This window comes from Chelonoidis abingdonii, chromosome 1, assembly GCF_003597395.2.
Source record: "Chelonoidis abingdonii isolate Lonesome George chromosome 1, CheloAbing_2.0, whole genome shotgun sequence".
Taxonomy (NCBI): domain Eukaryota; kingdom Metazoa; phylum Chordata; order Testudines; family Testudinidae; genus Chelonoidis; species Chelonoidis abingdonii.
The window spans coordinates 91,499,352-91,519,342 of record NC_133769.1 but is presented as its reverse complement, the minus strand read 5'-3'; the positions used below and the strand labels follow the sequence as shown (position 1 = coordinate 91,519,342).

At 42.7% G+C, this 19,991-nt stretch overlaps 1 protein-coding gene across 5 annotated transcripts; it reads right to left on the bottom strand.

Annotated features, from left to right (window-relative positions):
- Window positions 1–282: 282 nt before the first annotated feature.
- Window positions 283–19,642, bottom strand: ACTR6 (actin related protein 6). Of its 5 annotated transcripts, none has more exons than XR_012656141.1 (11): window positions 19,355–19,636; window positions 15,605–15,722; window positions 14,077–14,145; window positions 12,508–12,631; window positions 9,485–9,620; window positions 9,346–9,402; window positions 8,024–8,122; window positions 7,460–7,538; window positions 4,097–4,162; window positions 2,855–2,993; window positions 283–1,357 (listed from the first exon to the last, which is right to left on the bottom strand). XR_012656141.1 is itself a non-coding variant. In XM_032788579.2 (11 exons), exons 1-11 carry the CDS (start codon window positions 19,420–19,422, stop codon window positions 1,228–1,230), a joined length of 1,191 nt encoding a protein of 396 aa, XP_032644470.1. In that variant the 5' UTR covers window positions 19,423–19,601; the 3' UTR covers window positions 742–1,227. The 5 variants fall into 5 exon arrangements, 3 of the variants coding, with proteins under 3 accessions (XP_032644470.1, XP_074923376.1, XP_074923375.1); XM_032788579.2 differs by having other exon boundaries at window positions 742–1,357; window positions 4,097–4,268; window positions 19,355–19,601; XR_012656140.1 differs by lacking the exon at window positions 283–1,357 and adding an exon at window positions 3,566–3,700 and having other exon boundaries at window positions 2,921–2,993; window positions 4,097–4,268.
- Window positions 19,643–19,991: the final 349 nt, after the last annotated feature.

Below are 19,991 nucleotides of genomic sequence, written 5' to 3'. Positions count from 1 at the left end.
TAGAACTCACTCTAAATTATCTAATTCTACCATTGCTGGGTTGTTCCATAAATCACTTCTAGTATTTTGTTGTAAAATCACATGCACTTTGTTCAGTAACCAGTGATCCTCTTCCCTTCCGGTTCATACTATACTCCAGAGATGGGGCAAGGAAAGAGTGCTACAATATATTGCATGCGAAATGCAAAGGTGTAGCCTAGCCCAGACAGGTTTTGTTTTTTAAGGAAACAGGCTATACATTTCAAATTAATTAAATTATTACACGAGAAAGTTAGATTAAGATGTTTTGCAAAGGCCAGTTGGAAACGTTTAATTTTAATACATCAATAACAGATATTCATGGCACTTGATGGGTCTATATCAAAGTTTACTATCTAAGTGCAACAGCAAGGGAGAACAAGGGAAGGGGTATGGAAGAACAAGGATAAAAATAGAGACCTCAGATGTTGGCGTACTCTACATAATTCTTTTTTTTAAATCATTTCATATTCAAAGGTGAGTCCAGTACTCAAAATAAAGGGCAGAGTTAGAGTCAGTGCTGGAAGGCTAACAACGAAGTTAATCTGAAGACTTAATTGTCTTGTTTTTTAAACTACAGGTGAGAACTGTGCAAAGGGATAATCTCTGTTGTACAGATTTATCTTAAACTTATAAAAAAAAATATTCAGAAAGTTGGGGTACATTCCACAGTGGAATAATTACACTTTGAGTTTAACCATTCACTGAGATAATTACAAGAAGTCAGAGTAAGCCTTTTATAGAATTTTTTTTCTCCCAGGACATGTTGAAATGAGCTCCAGGTTAAAGAGTATTTGATGCAAATTATTCTGCATACTATTTCAGTAAAAAGACAACAGCATTCATGTTGGAAGAGAAAATAAAGTTTAGACTAATGCTTCTATACAATTGTTTTACGCTAATCTTCAAATATTTTTGTTTCATGCCATTAATGTGTAATTCACTGTTTTGAAGTAAAAAAACACAATTATTGAAAAATATTAGTAAGGATGGAATACAATAAGATAAAATGACAAAGCACAATATATAACAGTCTTCAGTGCTAGTTTAAAATCTAAAAATAAAGCTATTTACACTAATTCATTGTACATTCCTAGTTATAGGAAAGAAAGTTAGAACACAGTTCTAATTTACACAAAATAGTTTGTAGTTCAAATAAGTTCCATTCAAAGTGAAATAGTGGAGTATCATTATCTCCAAATGTGCCTCTTAAATATCAAATTTCTCTTCACAAATACAGTGTCCATTTTCTTCATAATCTTCTCTAGTTACTACCATATCCTCAAAATCATCATTTTCAGAAATCAACTTTCCACCTTCCCAAGAATAAGTAATAGGGCTGGGGGGAAAAAAAAGTTACCATACAAGTTAGTTTTAAATACTTCAAATTATGTAGTATTTTGAAAAAGTGAGACCATCATTTTAGGGCTTTTATTTAGAAATTAGCCACAGCCATTAATAAAATGTAAAACAAGACATTATGCCTATACATTAGGACAATCTGCTGAAAAATTGCATCCATTAGAAAGATGCAAACGGGGCCCGGCTCAGAGTATTCCAGATCTTTTTAGTGGGTTTATGAAAATTTTAAATTGGTAACCATGTATTTTTTAGGAATGGTAAGTGAGTAGTGCATTGAGCTTCAGCAACAAATATTTGATGAAAACTTTTACAAGTTCATCATTAGTGCTATACTTCACCCAAGTTATATTTTCAAAATGACAGTATGCATTTAAGGAAATCAGAACAACTTAATTGGGCCAAAGAATGGTGATGAATTAGTATCAGAACTCATGAGATGACAGCAAGAGCTTGATTTCTATTAAACAGAAGAACCTTGATATAGCTATATCACAGATCTATATAGGAGAGTGACCACAGGTTTAGCAGAAATAGAGGCTTCAGCTTAAATTTGTTTTCTTACATCAGGCATGTACCAATTATTTGATTATCATGTTTTGAGGTTCCTCAAAACGGCCAAATAACTAATTTCCATGCGTAGAGACTGTTTTCCTCTAAAAATCACACTTCACATTTCTACGGCTAACTAAAATAAATAAATACATACATCTGATTAAGTTATTCTTCAAAGGTGAATGGCTTGTACTAACAAAACTGGTTTGGAGCCAGTGGGTATGATATAGTGATCTAAGCATTTGGTTCAAATGAATGTTTCCAACCTAAGGTTCAAATCTGAGCTGGACTGACCAGTCTTCCATCCTTCCACAGTATATAAAATTCCCATACAATGTATTTATTTGGTGGGGGAGTCTTTAGGATGAGTGTTTGAACCTACATTCTCGCTACTCTGCATAGACATGAATGATTCCATAATAATTTTGAGAGGTGAATATCTCTCCTGGCACACTCTGTCATCTACCCTGCTGCTACTCTCCAAAACCCAGAAGTGCTGCAGGTATCAGTGATATGGTATGTATAATGTTTATAACACTCAGGAATTCTTCAGAATAAGAGAGATGAAAATAATCCCCCTGATCTTGCAAATGCATATGCAACTGGTTAACTTTGCTGCTGTGAATGGTTTCATTAATTTCAATGGAACTACTCTCAGAAGTAAACTTAAGCACACATGTAAGTGTCTGCAGGATTGCAGCAAGCACAATATAGTTCTGCAAATACACTTTAAGTACTGAGTTACAACATCCTTCCAGTCTAGTTTTGGGCCACTTGAACAGATTAAGTTAAATGATGGAATATAAAGATGACACAGATAAGAATATTTAATTAGCAGAAGGAATCCTACTTTACAATTTCTATTCTGTTAGAACCAGACAGTAAAATAGATGCATTTTTATTTATATTGTTTAGGACTTACTTTTCTGGCAGAACAACAGAAACATCATAATCAGTTGGAGTGAGGCATCGAACTTCAGAGTAGACTCGATTCCTGAAGCCTGGGAGAAGGGTATTTCCCCCAGTCAGTACAATATTCTTGAAGAAGTGAGGTTGCATTTCTTTAAACAAAACCAAAATAGATGTATTTAGCTTAAGATTCTCCAATTTCTTCATGTACATTAAGTTAAAGTGGACAAGAATTAAAACTAATGTTTTTAACTACACTTTAGATAATGTTCTAAATATATTAAATACATACTGGTTCTATTTAGATAAAGGGTATTGCACGGATAACTGTACGCCATAGGATGTGTACATACCAAGAGGCTCCACTAATTAGGTGATAATCACAAGTGTGAAACTAGTTTTCTTGTGTGACAGGTGAATTTGATGAACTGCACCCTTTTTAAATATGAAAATTTTCATTAGTGTTCCTCTACTTTGTGAGACTTTCAAAATTTGTCTTTTAGAAATTTGTTATTTAAAAATGTTGGATTTCATGAATGCTCTCAAACAGCCCAGTTTAGGGGAAAGAAATAGTATCAACGTACAAGAGATTTTAATTTTCATATTTTTAGAATGAAAGTAGTTTTGTGGCTCTGATGCTACAGCTGTGAAGTGACACCACATAGTCATGAAAATTTTCCCCTGCAGAAGTTTGGCCATATTAATTAGAAATGTACCTACATACCTAGTAACATGTGCATTGTCATGTTACAATTGTTGCTTCCACAGAATACAACACAGCCAGAAGGGTGATTAGTTTTCATTTTTAAGATTCAATGGCCTCATTTGCCAGCATGAATTATTCCCTCCTCTCCCAACACTAAAAGGCATTTTAAAATAAAAATGAAATTAAGTTCAAGTGCAGTCATGAGGATTCCATCCTCAGAGAAAAGAATTCAATGTGGTTGTGTTTTGTACTAGAAAATGAACTCATGAGGTTTCCAGCCATACTGTTATATTTTATCTGAAGCACAAATAGAAACCAATCAGCTTACCAGAGTAAGCAAGTATTTCCATAACAGGAAATATTAAAGGAAACTGCAAAAGAGCTCTGCAGTAACTAACATTCACAAGGAGTTAAAACTGTTGCACTTTCAATCAATTTTTAGTTCCTTAATTCCTGGCGCAAAGTATGCTAGGCTTCTGATACACTTTGGATTCTAACAAAAATATTCAGACTTCAAGAATACATTTCAAAACATTGCAACCACTATACCTTCAGGCAAATTCTGAATTGAATAAACAATGGCTTCAGGAATTCCCATTTCTTGAATGCCAATATCTGAAGGATGGAAGAGAATTTCTGGAACAGCAAATCTCTCATTTGCTAGACGAAGTATTTGTTCCCCAGTCTTGTATTTTCCACTTAACACCATTTCTTCCCTTGGCTAAATTAGGCAGACATGAATGACAACTACCTCTTAAAAAGGGAAGAGCACACACAAGTAACAAGTTTATCTGATCTCATTGTTTACATATTATTCACCTGTTATGGATGGTTCTGAAGGTAGTATCTTCTATACACTGAGTCACGTATCATGCACAAGTCTTAGGGAGCGGACATCTGTTCCAGAATGCTTTGTAATCCCTTACTCTAGTCTTTAAGCATGAGAATTGTGTCTGATGTTAACTTTTTACTGCCATACTGAGCAGACAGTGGTGTCAACTTGAATAGCATATGAAAGCATTTTGGTGCTGCATTTTTGAAGGAGCCCCATTCCAGACTCTGCACTGACACCTGCAGTTTTGCCTATGCAAAATTAGTGCACACTTAGGTACTTCTGAAAATTTTACTCTACTTCTCTAAATTACACATTTACCAATAAGCAATTTTTCAAAGTATGAGTATTAGATTTGTGTTATTCTAGCAGGAGAATATTTTTTCACCCTCCTAACTCAAAAAAGATATTTGATCCTTGCAAAAAATATATTGCCTTAGGATGGAGTACAGGCATAGAAAATTTCAACCCTAAAATTGAACTATTAACAAAAGAAACAGGAAACTATAATGGAAGACAGTCTCCCATTCTTAATTATTGCAATTTCTATTGGTAACCATGCTAATACACTTCCACCTCGATATAACGGGACCTGATATAACACAAATTCGGATATAAAGCAGTAAAGCAGCGCTCCGGGGGGCCAGGGCTGCGCACTCCGGCAGATCAAAGCAAGTTCAATATAATGCAGTTTCACCTATAACACAGTAAGTTTTTTTGGCTCCCGAGTACAGCATTCTATAGGGGTAGAGATGTAACATTTATCCACAACACTTACTGACTATAACGTAAGTGTCTTAGTTCCAAGAAGTAGCAAAACTTCTCAGGATAGCATGTGAAAACAGCTGAAAGATATCAGAATCAGAATTGTGCCTTATGACTGCACTTTGATATAGAACTTTTGAATTACAGCAAAGGAAGTTATATTTAACTAGGCTTGGCAGCATTCGATCTTAAAATTGATAACTGTTAGCAAACACCATTTCAGCTGATACACTGAAATCAACAAAAAAATAGTCACTAATAGTTGAGGTGCCTGCAAAGATCAGTTGTCACTAGCCACGAGGAGAGCCTTTTGCACCCCTGCTATTATAGGAGTGAGTGAGTGGGTTCCCTGTGCTGTCTCAAGGCTGGAGACACTTGATTCCTGTAGGCACAAGGTGCAGTCCTGGCTAGGCAGAGCAGAGGCTCCTAGCGACGACTGCAAGGAGGAGGCGGCCGAGGCCACACAGCTGCTGAATGGCTTCTGGGGCAGTGAAGAGAGTCCTCTGCAGCCCCAATGGCACAGACCTCTCTCACTTACAAGCTGGGAGTCCGCTCGGCCCTGCCAGGACTGCAGCCTTCCCCACATTGGACCCACGGTCATGCAGGGAGTCCTCTGCAGCTCCACTATCCATGGGAGTGAAGGAGGAGGGCCATGACAGCAGAACTGCAGAGGGTTCCCTGCACAGCAGTGGGGCCAGTGAGACCCCATCCCAGCATGCTCAAGGTGCGTGGGAGGATGCAGTTGTCCTGGCTTAACAGAGCAGAGACCCCTGGCTAGGACTGCAAGGAGTATGATGAGCTGGCAGCTGCAGAGGAGCAGTTCCTGCCTGGTGAGTTAGTGGGACCAGTGACACGGGATCCCTGCTGGCCCAAGATTCAGGGAAAACTGTAGTCCTGGCTCTGCAGAGCAGAGATGCCCAGCCAGGACTGCAAGGAGGAGGAAGGGGAGGAGTTGTTGTCATCCCCAGCCACGGGGGAGGTCACCCTGATGCTGAATGGCTCCATCCCCAGGCAGGAGCCATTCAATAGCAGATGGCCTCCCCTGCAGCCAGGGACATGTCCTCCTCCTGGCAGCCCTGTCCAAGGGTGACTGCTATGCCCCACTAGGAGCCTTCCCCATACCATGTGCCTGCAGGGATCCAATCTCACTGGCTCCACAGCTGTGCAGCGAGCCCTTTGCAGCTTCACTGTCATAGCCCCACCTGCTCACTCACCAGCTAGGGGTGTGGGCAGGAACTACACAGCAGTAGGGTGGTCTCCCACACAGCCAGAGCCTCACCCTCCTGCTTATAGTTCTGGGCAGGGGTCCCTGCTCCATCAGGCCAGGCCAACCACAGCTTCCCCCGCACCTTGCGCTCTAGTGTCTTGGGCCCTTTGGCTGCACAGGGAGCCCCCGGCAGCCCTGCTGTCAGCACTGCCTTAACCCCAACCCTACCCCCAACTGCAAAAATAAAAAAAAGTTAAAAACTGAAAAGTATCATTAAAAATCATATTTGAAAAAACTGAAAATCAAATTCTGCCACGCCTAATTATAGCTAAGGCTGCATGTGTTTCAGGGAGGTCCTGGAAAGGGGGGGGATGGGAGTCCTGGAAAGGGGGGGGGGGGGGGGGAATCACAGAATCTGTGACTCTGACTTCTGCAGTGGCTGGTGTGACTGACCCCAGGGCCACCTGAGCAACTGAGGCAGCCCTGAGACCAGCCACACCAGCCACTGGTCAGCTGGCCCCAGGCAGCTGGTCCTGGGCTAAGCCCCGGGCTGCCCCACCTCCTGGAGCAGCAGCAGCAGGAGTCCCCACTCGGAGCACCTAAGTTTTAATTATGGGTATTTATATACTACAAGTCATGGACAGGTCAGGGGCTGTAACTTTTTGTTTATTGCCTGTGACCTCTCCATGACTTTTACTAAAAATACCCGTGACTAAATCATAGCCTTAATTATAACCATGTAACAAGCAACAGGTAAGACAGTTTTGAGAAGGTGATCAAAATTAGGACATAACATACTTCATATTTTACACTGGAATGAGAAATACAGGGCTAGACTGAGATACTGAACCTATGGTATTATAGCTGATTTTCAGATGTTGGATAAAATATCTAATACCACCTATGTGACTTTGAAAATCTGATAAACTTGAACCCCTCTGTCACTTACTTTTTTTGGAAAATTTTACCAATTAATTCCTAATGCAGAAAATATTACCAGTCAGTATCACAAAAAAAAAAATAAAAAAAAAATCCACCCCTCCTCCCTCACTACCAAGGAAGATGACGAAAAGAAGGTATTCCAGAAAAGGCTGACAGTCATAATTACCTTACAAAACCCTTTTTTGATTGTGCTGAAGTCTGGCAAAACATAGTCTATCATTACTGTATTTTCTTCCCCTTTCAACCTGGAAAAGACAACAAGCTTAGAATAGAACAGAGGTAGGCAACCGGCGGCACATGAGCTGATTTTCAGTGGCATTCACACTGCCCAGGTCCTGCCCACTGGTCCAGGGGACTCTGCATTTTAATTTAAATTTTAAATGAAGTTTCTTAAACATTTAAAAACCTTATTTACTTTACATACAATAGTTTAGTTACATATTACAGATTATAGAAAGAGATCTCCTAAAAACATTAAAATGTATTACTGACATGCAAAACTTTAAAGTAGAGTGAATAAATGAAGACTCGGCACACCACTTCTGAAAGGTTGCCGGCCCCTGGAATAGAACATAGCTAAAGTATGCCAAATCCTGGAGGCCGTACTCAGGTAAGAGTCTCTTTCACTTAAGGGGGAGTTTTGCCTGAATAAGGATGGTGGTATTTGGCTCTACACAATTAGATTATTTGCAACTGCCTCCTCTCAAATTTGGCAACATAGTAAACTTACTTAGCAATCTCCATATCCTTGTAAAAATCCTGAGACACATAACATACATCTTCTTTCACTTGATTAATTACATGAGTTTCATCCATAACATGTAGCTGCCTGGAAAAAAATAAAAATGTTAGAAAACAGATCATCCTGAACATACATTTATAATTATTATTCTTCACTACTGATCAGTTCTTACAGTTTTCAAATTGCAAGAAGTTGACATTATAATATGTACATTAACTTATATATAAGCAGTTTTGACATGTAGAAATGAGAGGGTATTTTTACTCTTTAATCCAAAGAACGTAAAGCCGTCAACACTAAGAATTGTGGCCACGATCTTGCATCCAGTTCTGCTAGCAAAGATGCCTGCACAGGGTCAGTTATAGGGGATCCCAATACAGGATGCGAGCCTTAGTGCAGTGGTTCTCAAACTTTTTACTAAGATGACTCACCAACTGCCTTTTGTCTTTTCTTGTGACTCACCATTACATATAAACATCTCCACTCCATCACCATAACCCTAATTCCCACCCAGTGCGGAAAGGAGAAGTCAAAAGAGGAGAGGTTGGAGAATAAGCCTGCCACACACACTCTGCAGCATCAGCTCCTGCCTTGTGAGACTGTGCTACACTCTGGGTGGCCAGGCCAACTGGTATTTGAGCAAGTGGTATGGATGAGGGACAGCTGAGCCAGACCTGAGTGGCACTGCAACTCCATGCACCTGGTCGCAACACCCAGAATGGGGAGTCAGGCCCAGCCCAGTGGGACAGAAGCCATACTATGGGGTGACTGCAAGTCAGGCTCACTCTCTGACTGCATCCCTTCCTCCCAGGACATCTGCTTCACACAGGGCTAGGGAAGGGTATGTTTACTTAGGGCTCCATGACCCATCTAGACCCTTCCTGCAAACACTGGCTTAGCAAGTTCTAATCACTGTTCAGGTGGAATTAAACTGTCAACTTCTCAGAGCTGTGCCATCTTATCGGTCAAGTGGAAATCTGGCTACAGCTTTATTACTGTAATGACATCTCAGAAAAAGTCACAGGGCCTGATTCTGTAAGGTACTTAAGCATATGTGTAACTTGAAGCAAGCAAGTAATCCCAGTGAATGGGATTACTGACATCCTTAATATTATGCAACTGCTTTTGGTACTTTGCTAACTAGAGTCTTATGGTGTTAAAATGGTAGCTGAAGCTCAAGATGTCATTTTACAGGCTTTTCTCTTCTTCAAAGAGGGCTGAATCCTAAACTTAACTTAATTAAAAGACGTCCATTGACTTTAATTGGCTTCTAACCAGGCCTCAAGTGTCGACAGTTAGCACAATTTTACCTGTAAGAGATTATCTCCTTTAGATGATTGGTTAAGAGCTTTCCTCCAACATTAATCCTAAAAAGAAATAAATATTTTCTGTCATCATTCACTTCAGACATATCAAAAAAGGCACCTGTAAAGAAATAAGGCAGTTTACCTAATAATTGCCTCTTTCTTCTTTTTACTTCTGCAGTAAGGTACAATATGTGTAAAGGAGTAGCCACTGTCCACAATGATACAACATAGCTCGGATGGATTGTCCCGAAAATATCTATGTGCACTGAGAGCCCCAGCTGAAACACAAAAATGCCAACCCATATTTATTTATAGATCTAAAATTCATCTAAATAGATATAGTACCTATCCCATATTTTAGGTGCCTTTGGCAGATCTTCGGTAACTCAATACAGAATAGCTCCAGCAGCACAATTTCACCCACGGCCAAAGTTAATCAAACATAATACCCCACCTTCCCTCAAAAATAATAGACTTTATTCAGCTCTGTCCTTCCCAAAGGCCCAAGTAGATGGATTTTGCAGTGTGCCCAGGTGATTCATAGATTCCAAGGCCAAAAGGGACCATTTTGATCATCTAGCCTGACCTTCTGTCAGCACTTCCCCAAAATAATTCCTAGAACATATCTTTTAGAAAAAGATCACGTCTTGATATAAAGGCTGTCCATGCTGGAGAATCCACCACAACATTTGGTAAATTGTTCTAATGGTTAATTACTTACTGTTAATTTATGTCATCTTTCTAGTCTCGATTTGTCTAGCAAGTCAATTTTCAGGTTATTTTTGACCAATTATATAACATCTTTCATTCCCACAGTGCTTTATACAAAGGAGTAACTTAATCAGGCATTGAAATACAGTCACTGCTGGGGTGGAATGTGATAACAATTCTAATAGAAACACTGCACAGACTCAAGGGGGATGTTGGAAGGGAAGCATACCTTTTAAAATGCTTGTTGTACAACAATTATACAGCTTTCCACACACACTCCTCGACCAAGAAGCTATACTTTCAGTTAGAGGTAGTATTTGAACATTATAATGATTAACCTCATTAATCTAAAAAAAATTCTGAAAAAGTGAGATTACAAGTGCTCTTCACTATGTATACAAAAAGATTCTTCTTTGCATTTATTTAAACTAAAAAACATCAAGATAAGGAAATACATCTCTGCGCCATCTTTTAATTGTGGTATTCCATTTGGCGTTTTAAGATCTTGTATAAAAGCTCTTAACAGTTCCACTGCATTCCCTTGTTAAAATACACAAAGAAATCCATTTGAGAGCATGCAAAACAAAATATTTTTCCCACTTGAAAGAACTGACAACCTCAAGATATTTTCAAAAAAGGGGAATTAAAAGTGGTTTGAGGAACCACACTGCCCGTCCCTTAAGTGTCCATTGGGTATTTGTGATTTGACAGTCTCAGAGGAATTTAAATACTGGGTAAAGCAAACTGGAAAAAGGGAAATAGTTCTCCTCCACCAGCTTTCTAGTTACATTAGTGTGAATATTAACTTTGTGCCCCTTTACATTATAAATTATAGCTGTACTGATTTCTTAGTTCTGATTACAAACATCACATCCCTGAAAAGAAAGAGAATCCACTCTAATTCTAATTATGCTGGGTATTCTGTAGAACTATAGGAGCAAGAAACTTTACAAACTCACAAATGGATTAAAGAAGCTTTTAAAAAAGACAACAGAGTGCATCATAACCGGAAGTTATCTTTATGAGAAAGACTGTCTTTTGAACCATAGTTTTCCTTAGTATATAACTTAAAAAGTACAGTAGCACCTCAGAGTTATGAGCACCAGAGTTATAATGACCAGCCAACCACACAACGTATTTGGAACCGGAAGCATGAAATCAGGCAGCACCAAAGACCACCCCTCATCCTGCAATAAAGGCAAATACAGTGCAGTATTGTGTTAAACATAAACGACTAAAAAAGGGGGGCAAGTTTAAAAAAAGATTTGATAAGGTAAGAAAACTGTTTCTGCGCATGTTTCATTTAAATAAAAGGCAGCATTTTTCCTCTGCATAGTAAAGTTTCAAAGCTCTATTAAGTGAACGTTCAGTTGTACACTTCTGAAAGAACACCCATAACATTTTGTTCAGTTACAAACATTTCAGAATTATGAACAACTTCCATTCCCAAGATGTTCATAATTCTGAGGTTCCACTGTACTTCCAAAGAGGAAACATACAAACACAGAGCCCATTTATATATTCTGCTCCCATTTATATCAATAAAAGCATGATTAGGCCCACAGTGTCCAATGTGTAATAAAAAATTAACATGAATAGTTTATATTAAAGTCTATGTTCAGTGACTTGAATTTTTGAAATATTTTTCAAAAACAAAGAAAATTGTGACTATAAAACATTCCCCAGAAAAAAGGTAAAACATTTATTTTATATGTTCAGGTCTAAGATAGATGATTATTATTTCAAGGCCAGTTTTAAAAAAAGAAACCAACACATCTTTCCTGTAATTTCAGCATTAACACTACCAGTACTAAAATTTGTTTAGAATTCATCTAAAACCTGACTGCATAGCTTGCAAAGACCCTCATCACGTGCACTGACAACTCATTCCTCCCCTACTTTTATAACATCATCAGAAAGGGCACTGTATGATGATTCATGTCACTAATTTCATGTGTTCTGCAGGATAGGAAGTAGTATATAATTGTAGCACTGTATTTCATGGGCCACTTCAAAAAGTGAATGAGAACTGTCAGAAACTCCATACAAATATAGCCAAGAAACAAGCAGTAGTGCAGTCTCTTTCACATACTACCTCATCTCAAGAAGTCTCAAACATTCCTGTCATCAGAAACCAACTTAAAAACAGAACTTTGACAGAAAGGAGCGTCAAGACGAAAGTGACTTTCTGCCTACACTGATTTCCTCCCCATTTCACTTTGTGTTTCTTGCTGTTACATATTAGCATCCTCTCACTAAATTATTATAAATATAGAGTAATATAGAAGAAACATTAGATGTGTATGCACAACTGAATATAGGTTAGAGAAATAAAAAGTTAAATACTACTCTATAGTCATGGAAACAAATGAAGTAATTTCTCTGGCACATTATTTTTAAATTGGGAAGTTAGCCTGGAGCACATTAATGCAGAGCAACAAAATACATACTCACCATTTACTCTAAGAACTGCTTGAAACTGATATTCTTCAAATAAAATTTCATTCATAGAGTCTTGTATAGAACTGAAGTTAAAATAAGGTTCAGTAACAATAATATTTGTATCTACAAAGTCCACCTAGGGGGAAAAAATAAAGTTCTGTTCCCAAACAACATTTTAGAAACCACTATCCATATTATTTACATTTTGTGGTATGTAAACCACCAAGCTGTATAAAATTTCCCCCAGGCCTATTACAGATATCAGTGCTATCAGCTGTTTGTGGCACATGGGTTTTGGGGGAAAAAAATTGAATAAGGAACACTATGTGCACTGTCACTCCTACAGCACCCAATGTGTTAACATTTTTCAGGGCAAAATAGAATTATTTCATTTCCCTGTCCTATGCCGCCATATTTAATGTTGTGGCTCTTAAGAACAACCTATCCCTTTATCTTTCCTCTACACTTCAATGGGTAATAATAAAAGAATATTTAACGTGTATACAAGAAACTTTACCCTAGTCCTACTAACTACAGAACTCTGCCACTTATATAGAAGCTTGATTCTTCTAGTAACCTGGATAATATCCTGGCCTCGGTGAAGTCAACGGCAAAAATCTCACTGACTTCACTAAGGCCAGGATTTCATCCCTGCCCTTTCTGCACTTACTCAGTTCTCAGACTTTCTAAAACAGACCTTCACTAAGGTGTTTTCACCATAATGGGACTCAATGGGAACCAGAACACACAAGTCAACAGTTCCTTTCTTTAGGGCTCATTCTGCAAACCAGTACCAAAACCATGGTAATAATGAATTTCTTTAATGAACCCAATAGTTTAAAATCTTAAACCAGCCCAATTTCCCCACCCAGATTATACAAAGAGATATTCTGAGGAGTTATTTTGGCTCCCAACATGTTCCCCTTTAAATACTGTAAAGACCAGCCTTATAAGTTAACATCATCAAATTTATTTCTTATAAAAAAAACATTAAGGCTAGAGCCGCCAACGCTCTTTTCATGCTAAACCATGTTGCTGAAGTGAGCAAAATAATATTCTATTAATACACTTTATAAATTCAACTTATTCATCATAAAAATGAGAAATTCATGCACAGAAAATGACTACTTGATCCCAAAAGACGGTCACAATGTAAATCTCAGCCCTTCTTCCACTTTTGTAACTGTCTCCTTCATGCAACAAAACCTGGTTCTTCAAATAAGTTATACTAATTAAGTCTATGAAAACAATTATCAAGTAACTTTTACTAGCTGAAGCGCCAATCTTGCAAACACATGTTTAACGTTACTTGGGTAACTAGTCCTACCAAAACTACTCGTGTGAGTAAAGTTAAACATGGGCTCTAGTTTGCAGAGTCATGGCCTGAGTGAACTGAGCTCAAAATCATAGGTAACTCAACTTCCTAAATTTTAGATGTGAGCCCTTGTTGAATACTCCTGCAGAATTCATAAATTGGTGAATTTAACATTATATCCATGATTTGGAATATTTTTGTATTACCTCTAGTAATTGTTTTAAATCTGTATTTACAGATTTTTGTTTCTTAAGTGTTTTAGTTACCTGATACATTTCCTTCCCAAAAAGGTAATCCCAAACTTGTCTCTGAACATCCCAGTTCACCAAGTAACCCTATGGAAGTTTGTGGGGAAAAAAGACATTATTTATAAGACAATATTGCATATTTATTAACTATTCCACATTTGCAGAATTTCAGGCTTTCAGGAGTAACTGTTAGATGGACTGATAACCTAACAAAATTCAGAAATAAGAGCTTCTTCTTTAAGATAATGGAAGCCCTTCCAAACCTATTTAAAGGGCTAAATGTTGTGCAGCTACAAGCAAGAAGATCCAAAGATAAGTGATATTGTACCTCTGTTGTTCCCTATCATTTAGTTTAAATTATTTCATAGTAAGTTTACTACAATATGAATCATGCTTCCTAAATAAGTATCTGGTGGCATGTTATGGAAGCCACACTTCAGGCTTGATACTGAAGTTACATTGCTCTACCTGAAGTTTGTTTTAAATATTGTTTATGCCTCTACAGTTGTAGCATATTGCATATATTAAACATAAACATTGATAGAATATTAGGGTTGGAAGAGACCTCAAGAGGTCATCTAGTCCAATCCCCTACGCAAAGCAGGACCAACACTAACTAAATCATCCCAGCCAAAGCTTTGTCAAGCAGGGCCTTAAAAACCTTGAAGGATGGAGATTCGACCACCTGCCTAGGTTACCCATTCAAGCGTTTCACCACCCTCCTAGTCAAATAGTATTTCCTAATAGCCAACCTAGACCTCCCACACTGCAACTTGAGACCATTGCTTCTTGTTCTGTCATCTGCCACCACTGAGAACAGCCTAGCTCCATCCTCTTTGGAATCCCTCTTCAGGTAGTTGAAGGCTGCTATCAAATCCCCTCTCACTCTTCTCTTCTGCAGACTAAACAACTCTAGTTCCCTCAGCCTCACCTCATAAATCATGTACCCCAGCCCTCTAATCATTTTCATTGCCCTCCACTGGACTCCCTCCAATTTGTCCACATCCCTTCTGTAGTGGAGGGACCAAAACTGGATGCAATACTCCAGGTGTGGCCTCACCAGTGCCGAAGAGGGGGAATAATCACTTCCCTCGATCTGCTGGCAATGCTCCTGCTAATACAGCACAATATTCCATTGTCCTTCTTGGCAACGAGGGCACACTGCTGACTTATATCCAGCTTCTCGTCCAGTGTAATCCCCAGATCCTTTTCTGCAGAACTGCTGCTTAGGCAGTCAGTCACCAGCCTGTAGAGGTGCATGGGATTTTTTCTTCCTAAGTGTAGGACTCTGCACTTGTCCTTGTTGAACCTCACGAGATTTCTTTTGACCCAATCCTCCAATTTGTCTAGGTCACTTTGGATCCTATCCATACCCTCCAGCATATCTACCTCTTCTCCCATTTTAGTGTCATCTGCATACTTACTGAGGGTGCAATTAATCCCATCACCCAGATCATTAATAAAGATGTTGAACAAAACCGGCCCCAGGATCAACCCATAGACTGTAATAGACTGCATTGCTAAATCTAAAAAGCATCTTAATTACCTTCTGAAAAGGCAGAATGTAAAAGAGTCCAGAGGGATCTTTAATTTCATCCAGTTGATTGGCTGTAAAAGTTTTCAAGCGTGCTGTTTTTGATCTAAACTGGCAGTTGGGAATAACACTGAAAAAAAGTTAAGAATGTTTTCCTGTACATCATATCATATATAAAAAAAATCATATTGTGCATTTTCACATCAATTCCATAAATAGTTCCTTTTCCATAAAATTCTGTGACTGTATTTTTTAGAAAGTAGCAGTTACCCTGGTTATTGCAAAACCACAAGATTGTTTTATTGTCTTACCAATGACTTAACATACCGAATCAAACAGTAAATTGCTAAAAGAAATTACAGGAACTTCCAACCACAGGTTAAGAACATTTTCCTTCCTTAACGATCACATTTTGTGGTTGCAAACTGGCCTGAGATAGTTGCCCAAAACTAAATGGTCTGGGCCTAAGATACATGAAAAGATCACTTAAGGCTATAAGATAAAGGACCATAATCAATAACATGAAGTTAAAGAAAGAAAAAAATCAAATTAGAAATAAATTCCCCCCCATTTTTTTTTTAAACAGCGTGGGTAATTAACCATTGGAACAAACTGCCAAGGAAATGATGCAATCTCCATCTCTTGATGTCTTCAAGGCTAGAAGATATGTTTTAGTTGGCAAGATACAGGGTTAACTAACTGAAGCTTTGCTGGTGCATCTCTCCTGTACTGGGAGGAGAACGCTGTTGCCACACTTTGTGTGAAATCTAAACAGAAAGGAACCCCCCTGTTTGGAAAATTCCCTGAGCCTTCCCTAGGGTTGCCAACTTTCTATTGGTACAAATCCTAACACCCTAGCCCTGCCTCTCCCCAAGGCCCCACTCCCCACTCACTACATCCCCCCTTGCCTCAATGGCTCATTCTTCCCCCCACACACTCACTTTCACTGGGGTGCGGGTGGGGATGAGGGCGCAGGCTGTGGGGTGGGGGCAGAAATGCGGGGTTCAGGGTTTGGGAGGGGACTCCGGGCTGGGGCAGAGAATTTGGGTGCAGGAAGGGGTGAGAGCTCCAGCTGGGGGTGTGGGCTCTGGGGTGGGGCTGAGGAAGAGGGGTTTGGGGTGTAAGAAGGGGCTCTAGGCTGGGGGTGGGGCTGTGGGATTCGGAATGCGGGAGGGGTCTGTGGGTTGAGGCAGGGGGTTGGCATGTGTGAGGGCTCTGGGCTGGGGGTGCTGGCCCTAGGGTGGGGCTGGGGATGAGGGGTTTGGGGTGCAAGAGGAGGCTCCAGGCTAGGGGGTGGGGACAAGCAATTGAGAGTGCGGGGGAGTGCTCTGGGCTGGGGTGCAAGGGGTGAGGGCTCTGGCCTAGGGGTGTGGGCTCTGGGGTGGGGCTGAGGAAGAGGGGTTTGGGGTGTAAGAAGGGGCTCTAGGCTGGGGGTGGGGCTGTGGGATTCGGAATGCGGGAGGGGTCTGTGGGTTGAGGCAGGGGGTTGGCATGTGTGAGGGCTCTGGGCTGGGGGTGCTGGCCCTAGGGTGGGGCTGGGGATGAGGGGTTTGGGGTGCAAGAGGAGGCTCCAGGCTAGGGGGTGGGGACAAGCAATTGAGAGTGCGGGGGAGTGCTCTGGGCTGGGGTGCAAGGGGTGAGGGCTCTGGCCTAGGGGTGTGGGCTCTGGGGTGGCGCCAGGGATGAGGGTTTTGGGGTATAGGAGGGGGCTCTGAGTTTGGGGGGGCTCAGAGCTGGGGCAGGGGGTTGGGACACAGGCTTACCTCCGGTGGTTCTTGGTCAGCAGTGCAGCAGGGCTAAAGCAAGCTGCCTGTCCTGAGGCACCCCACTGCACCCTGGAAGTGGCCAGCAGGTCCGGCTCCTAAGTAGGGGAGGGAGGGGAAGAGAGGGGACAGGAGGCTCCACAGTGTTTGCTGCTCTTCCCTGCAGGGACTGCCCCCAGTTCCCATTGGCCAATCTGGTGTTCAGGGTGGGTGCAGCACGTACAGCCCTTTGTGCCCCCGCCTAGGAGCTGGACCTGCTGGCCACTTCCGGGGCACAACGCGGTGTCCCAGGACAGGTAGGGACTAGCCTGCCTTAGCTCCACAGCTCCACCAACCAGATTTTTAGCAGCATGGTTGGCTGTGCTGACCACAGCTCCCAGGGTCCCTTTTTGGACCATATGTTCTGCTCGAAAACCTGGTCACTCTAGCCTTCCTGCTCCTGGGCTGCCCCATCTGCAGCCGCAGCACTTGTTCCCCTTGAGATGCAGGCAGCAGCGGTATTGCCAACTTCATGAGATCAATAATCATGAGCTGAACTCCCAAAAATAATGAGATTGACCCAAAAATCATTAGGTTTTTTAAAAAAAATGACATTGTGTTTTTAGGTCAGTCTTAAGTCTACCCATCCCCAGGGTGTGTGCATGTGACAATCAGTAGTGTTGCCCACTCTCCCACATGTATTGGATAAGGTGATTTTGGCCCCCACTCCAGGAGCTCTCATCCTCACATATTCTTCTCCTGCCCAGCAATTAATCCTGTCCCTACCCAACCCAACCCACTTCACCTCAATTCAACCTCCCAGCCCCCATCATCACCACCCTATTAGATCAGCCCCCTAACCAATCAACCCTCACTGCCCTCAGTTCACCCTCCCAGCATTCACCCCACCTGCTCAGAACCCACCATTAATACAGACCTCCAACCCCATCAGCCCTCACCCTTCTCACTTCAGCCGCTCTGAAGCCACCAGGCCATAATTCAACCATCCCAGCCTCACCCCTACTCCTCTTTGGGTTCCTCATCCTCCCCAGGCCTAGGGAGGCTACAGTGGGGTCCCCTTTCACTTCCCAGCTGACACTGGGGATCCTTGGCTGAGGCTGATAGCAGGGAGCCCCAATCGATCAGGGCTGGTTGACAGAGGGCGCAACGGGGTGACTAGCTCCTACCATCATCCCTAGCTGGCTGACAATGGAAGCACCAACCAGGGCAGGTTGACAGCAGGAGGCTCACCTCACAAGGACTCCATGAGGAGGGATTCCTGTGGTCACCCCCAAGTGGCTGTGGCTCCTGTTGTCATGCTGACAGCAGGTGGTCCGGACACCAGAAGTAGACTAAGGACCAGGGCTGGCTAACAACAGGAGCCCCAGCCGCCACAGCACTTCCCAGATAAAATTAATCCTGACTAATGACCTGGGGCACAGACCCAAGCACCCATGGGAAAAAAACAGAGGTGCTCAGCACCCACCAGCCACAGCTGTTTGGGGGCAGGGTCTCCGATCCTCTGTTTGGCAGCTGGGGAAGGCGCCTGGGGGAGGGTAAAGAGCAGGAAGCCTCAAGGGAGGGAGGGAGGGAGGGAGGCGGCGGGCGGGGTGGAGCCACCGGGAAACACAAACGTCAGCGACTGGGACGTGGGGAGTCTGGGGGCGGAACACGGAGCTGGCAGAATCTGTATTTTCAGTCGCGAGTCAGGCTCTGTTTTACTCTATCACGCTTGACTCCGGAGAGGCGGCAGGACCGGGGCGAGGCTGGATGTCCCGGGTTCACAGACTCCTCATGCGGGGCCGAGCGGCAGCCCGCAGCGCAGGGGGCCGGGTCTGCAGCAGGAGCCGCCCCGCCACCTTCCGGAGCTAGAGCCGATAAACCAACGGAGCCCGAGAGGCGCAGGCCGGCTCTCGGGAGCAGGGACCCGGCGGCTGCTCTACCGTGCGCGGCGCCGAGCACCGCAGAGAAGCCGCACGGGGACCGGGCTCTCAGCGGGTGCTGGGGCGGGGGGACTCACCTGACGTGCGCGTGGCTGTAGCCGATCTTGGCATTATAGGCGCCGTTATCTAGCACCAGTGTCGCCATCTTCCTTCCAGCCCCGCCTCCACCTCCTCGGCGAGCAAGTCATAGAGTCTGAGCGGCGGAACGTGTGCGCGCTGCATGATGGGTACGGGGAGGACTCCGGGCGAGCGCGCCGGGCGCGAGAGGGCTGATCACACGTGGTGCGCACTCCCGCCCTCAGCTTTCCGCCATGACGCTGGAGGCAAAACCTGATCGGACTGAGCTGAGGGGAGAGGAGAAGAGTCGCCTCCTCCGGTTCTGATGCGTCTTGCGCGAGGCAGCGGCTCTGCACCTGCGGGGTCTTTACCTGGGGGATGAGGCGCTGCGTCCCTACGGCGGCTTGGGCGGGGAGGCACAGCAGGGCCGGGGATGCAGAGTCTCTCCGCCCCCGCCCGGGTCTCGCTGCCCAGCCCCTGCTAGCGCAGCCGGGACGCACCTGGCAGGTCCGCCCCGCGAGCTGCGCCGCTGCCTGCTGCTTGTGGGCTCTGGCGGGGACTCAATTCTGGGATTTCCGATGGGAGCGAGAGCAGCACCGGGTCGCCCCTTTGCCCGCCCCCTTCTTCCCTGGGGGTCCTGATAGAAACGCGTCTGTG

What these genes read in the sequence shown, in the direction of transcription:
- ACTR6 (XM_032788579.2), bottom strand. Translation starts at nt 19,422, where the DNA reads ATGGCGACACTGGTGCTAGATAACGGCGCCTATAATGCCAAGATCGGC. An exon ending in AAGAAAGAGGCAATTATTAG is followed by an intron (nt 9,403 to 9,484) that starts GTAAACTGCCTT and finishes ATTTCTTTTTAG; the next exon opens with GATTAATGTTGGAGGAAAGC. An exon ending in TCTGTTGTTCTGCCAGAAAA is followed by an intron (nt 1,358 to 2,854) that starts GTAAGTCCTAAA and finishes TTTTCCCCCCAG; the next exon opens with CCCTATTACTTATTCTTGGG.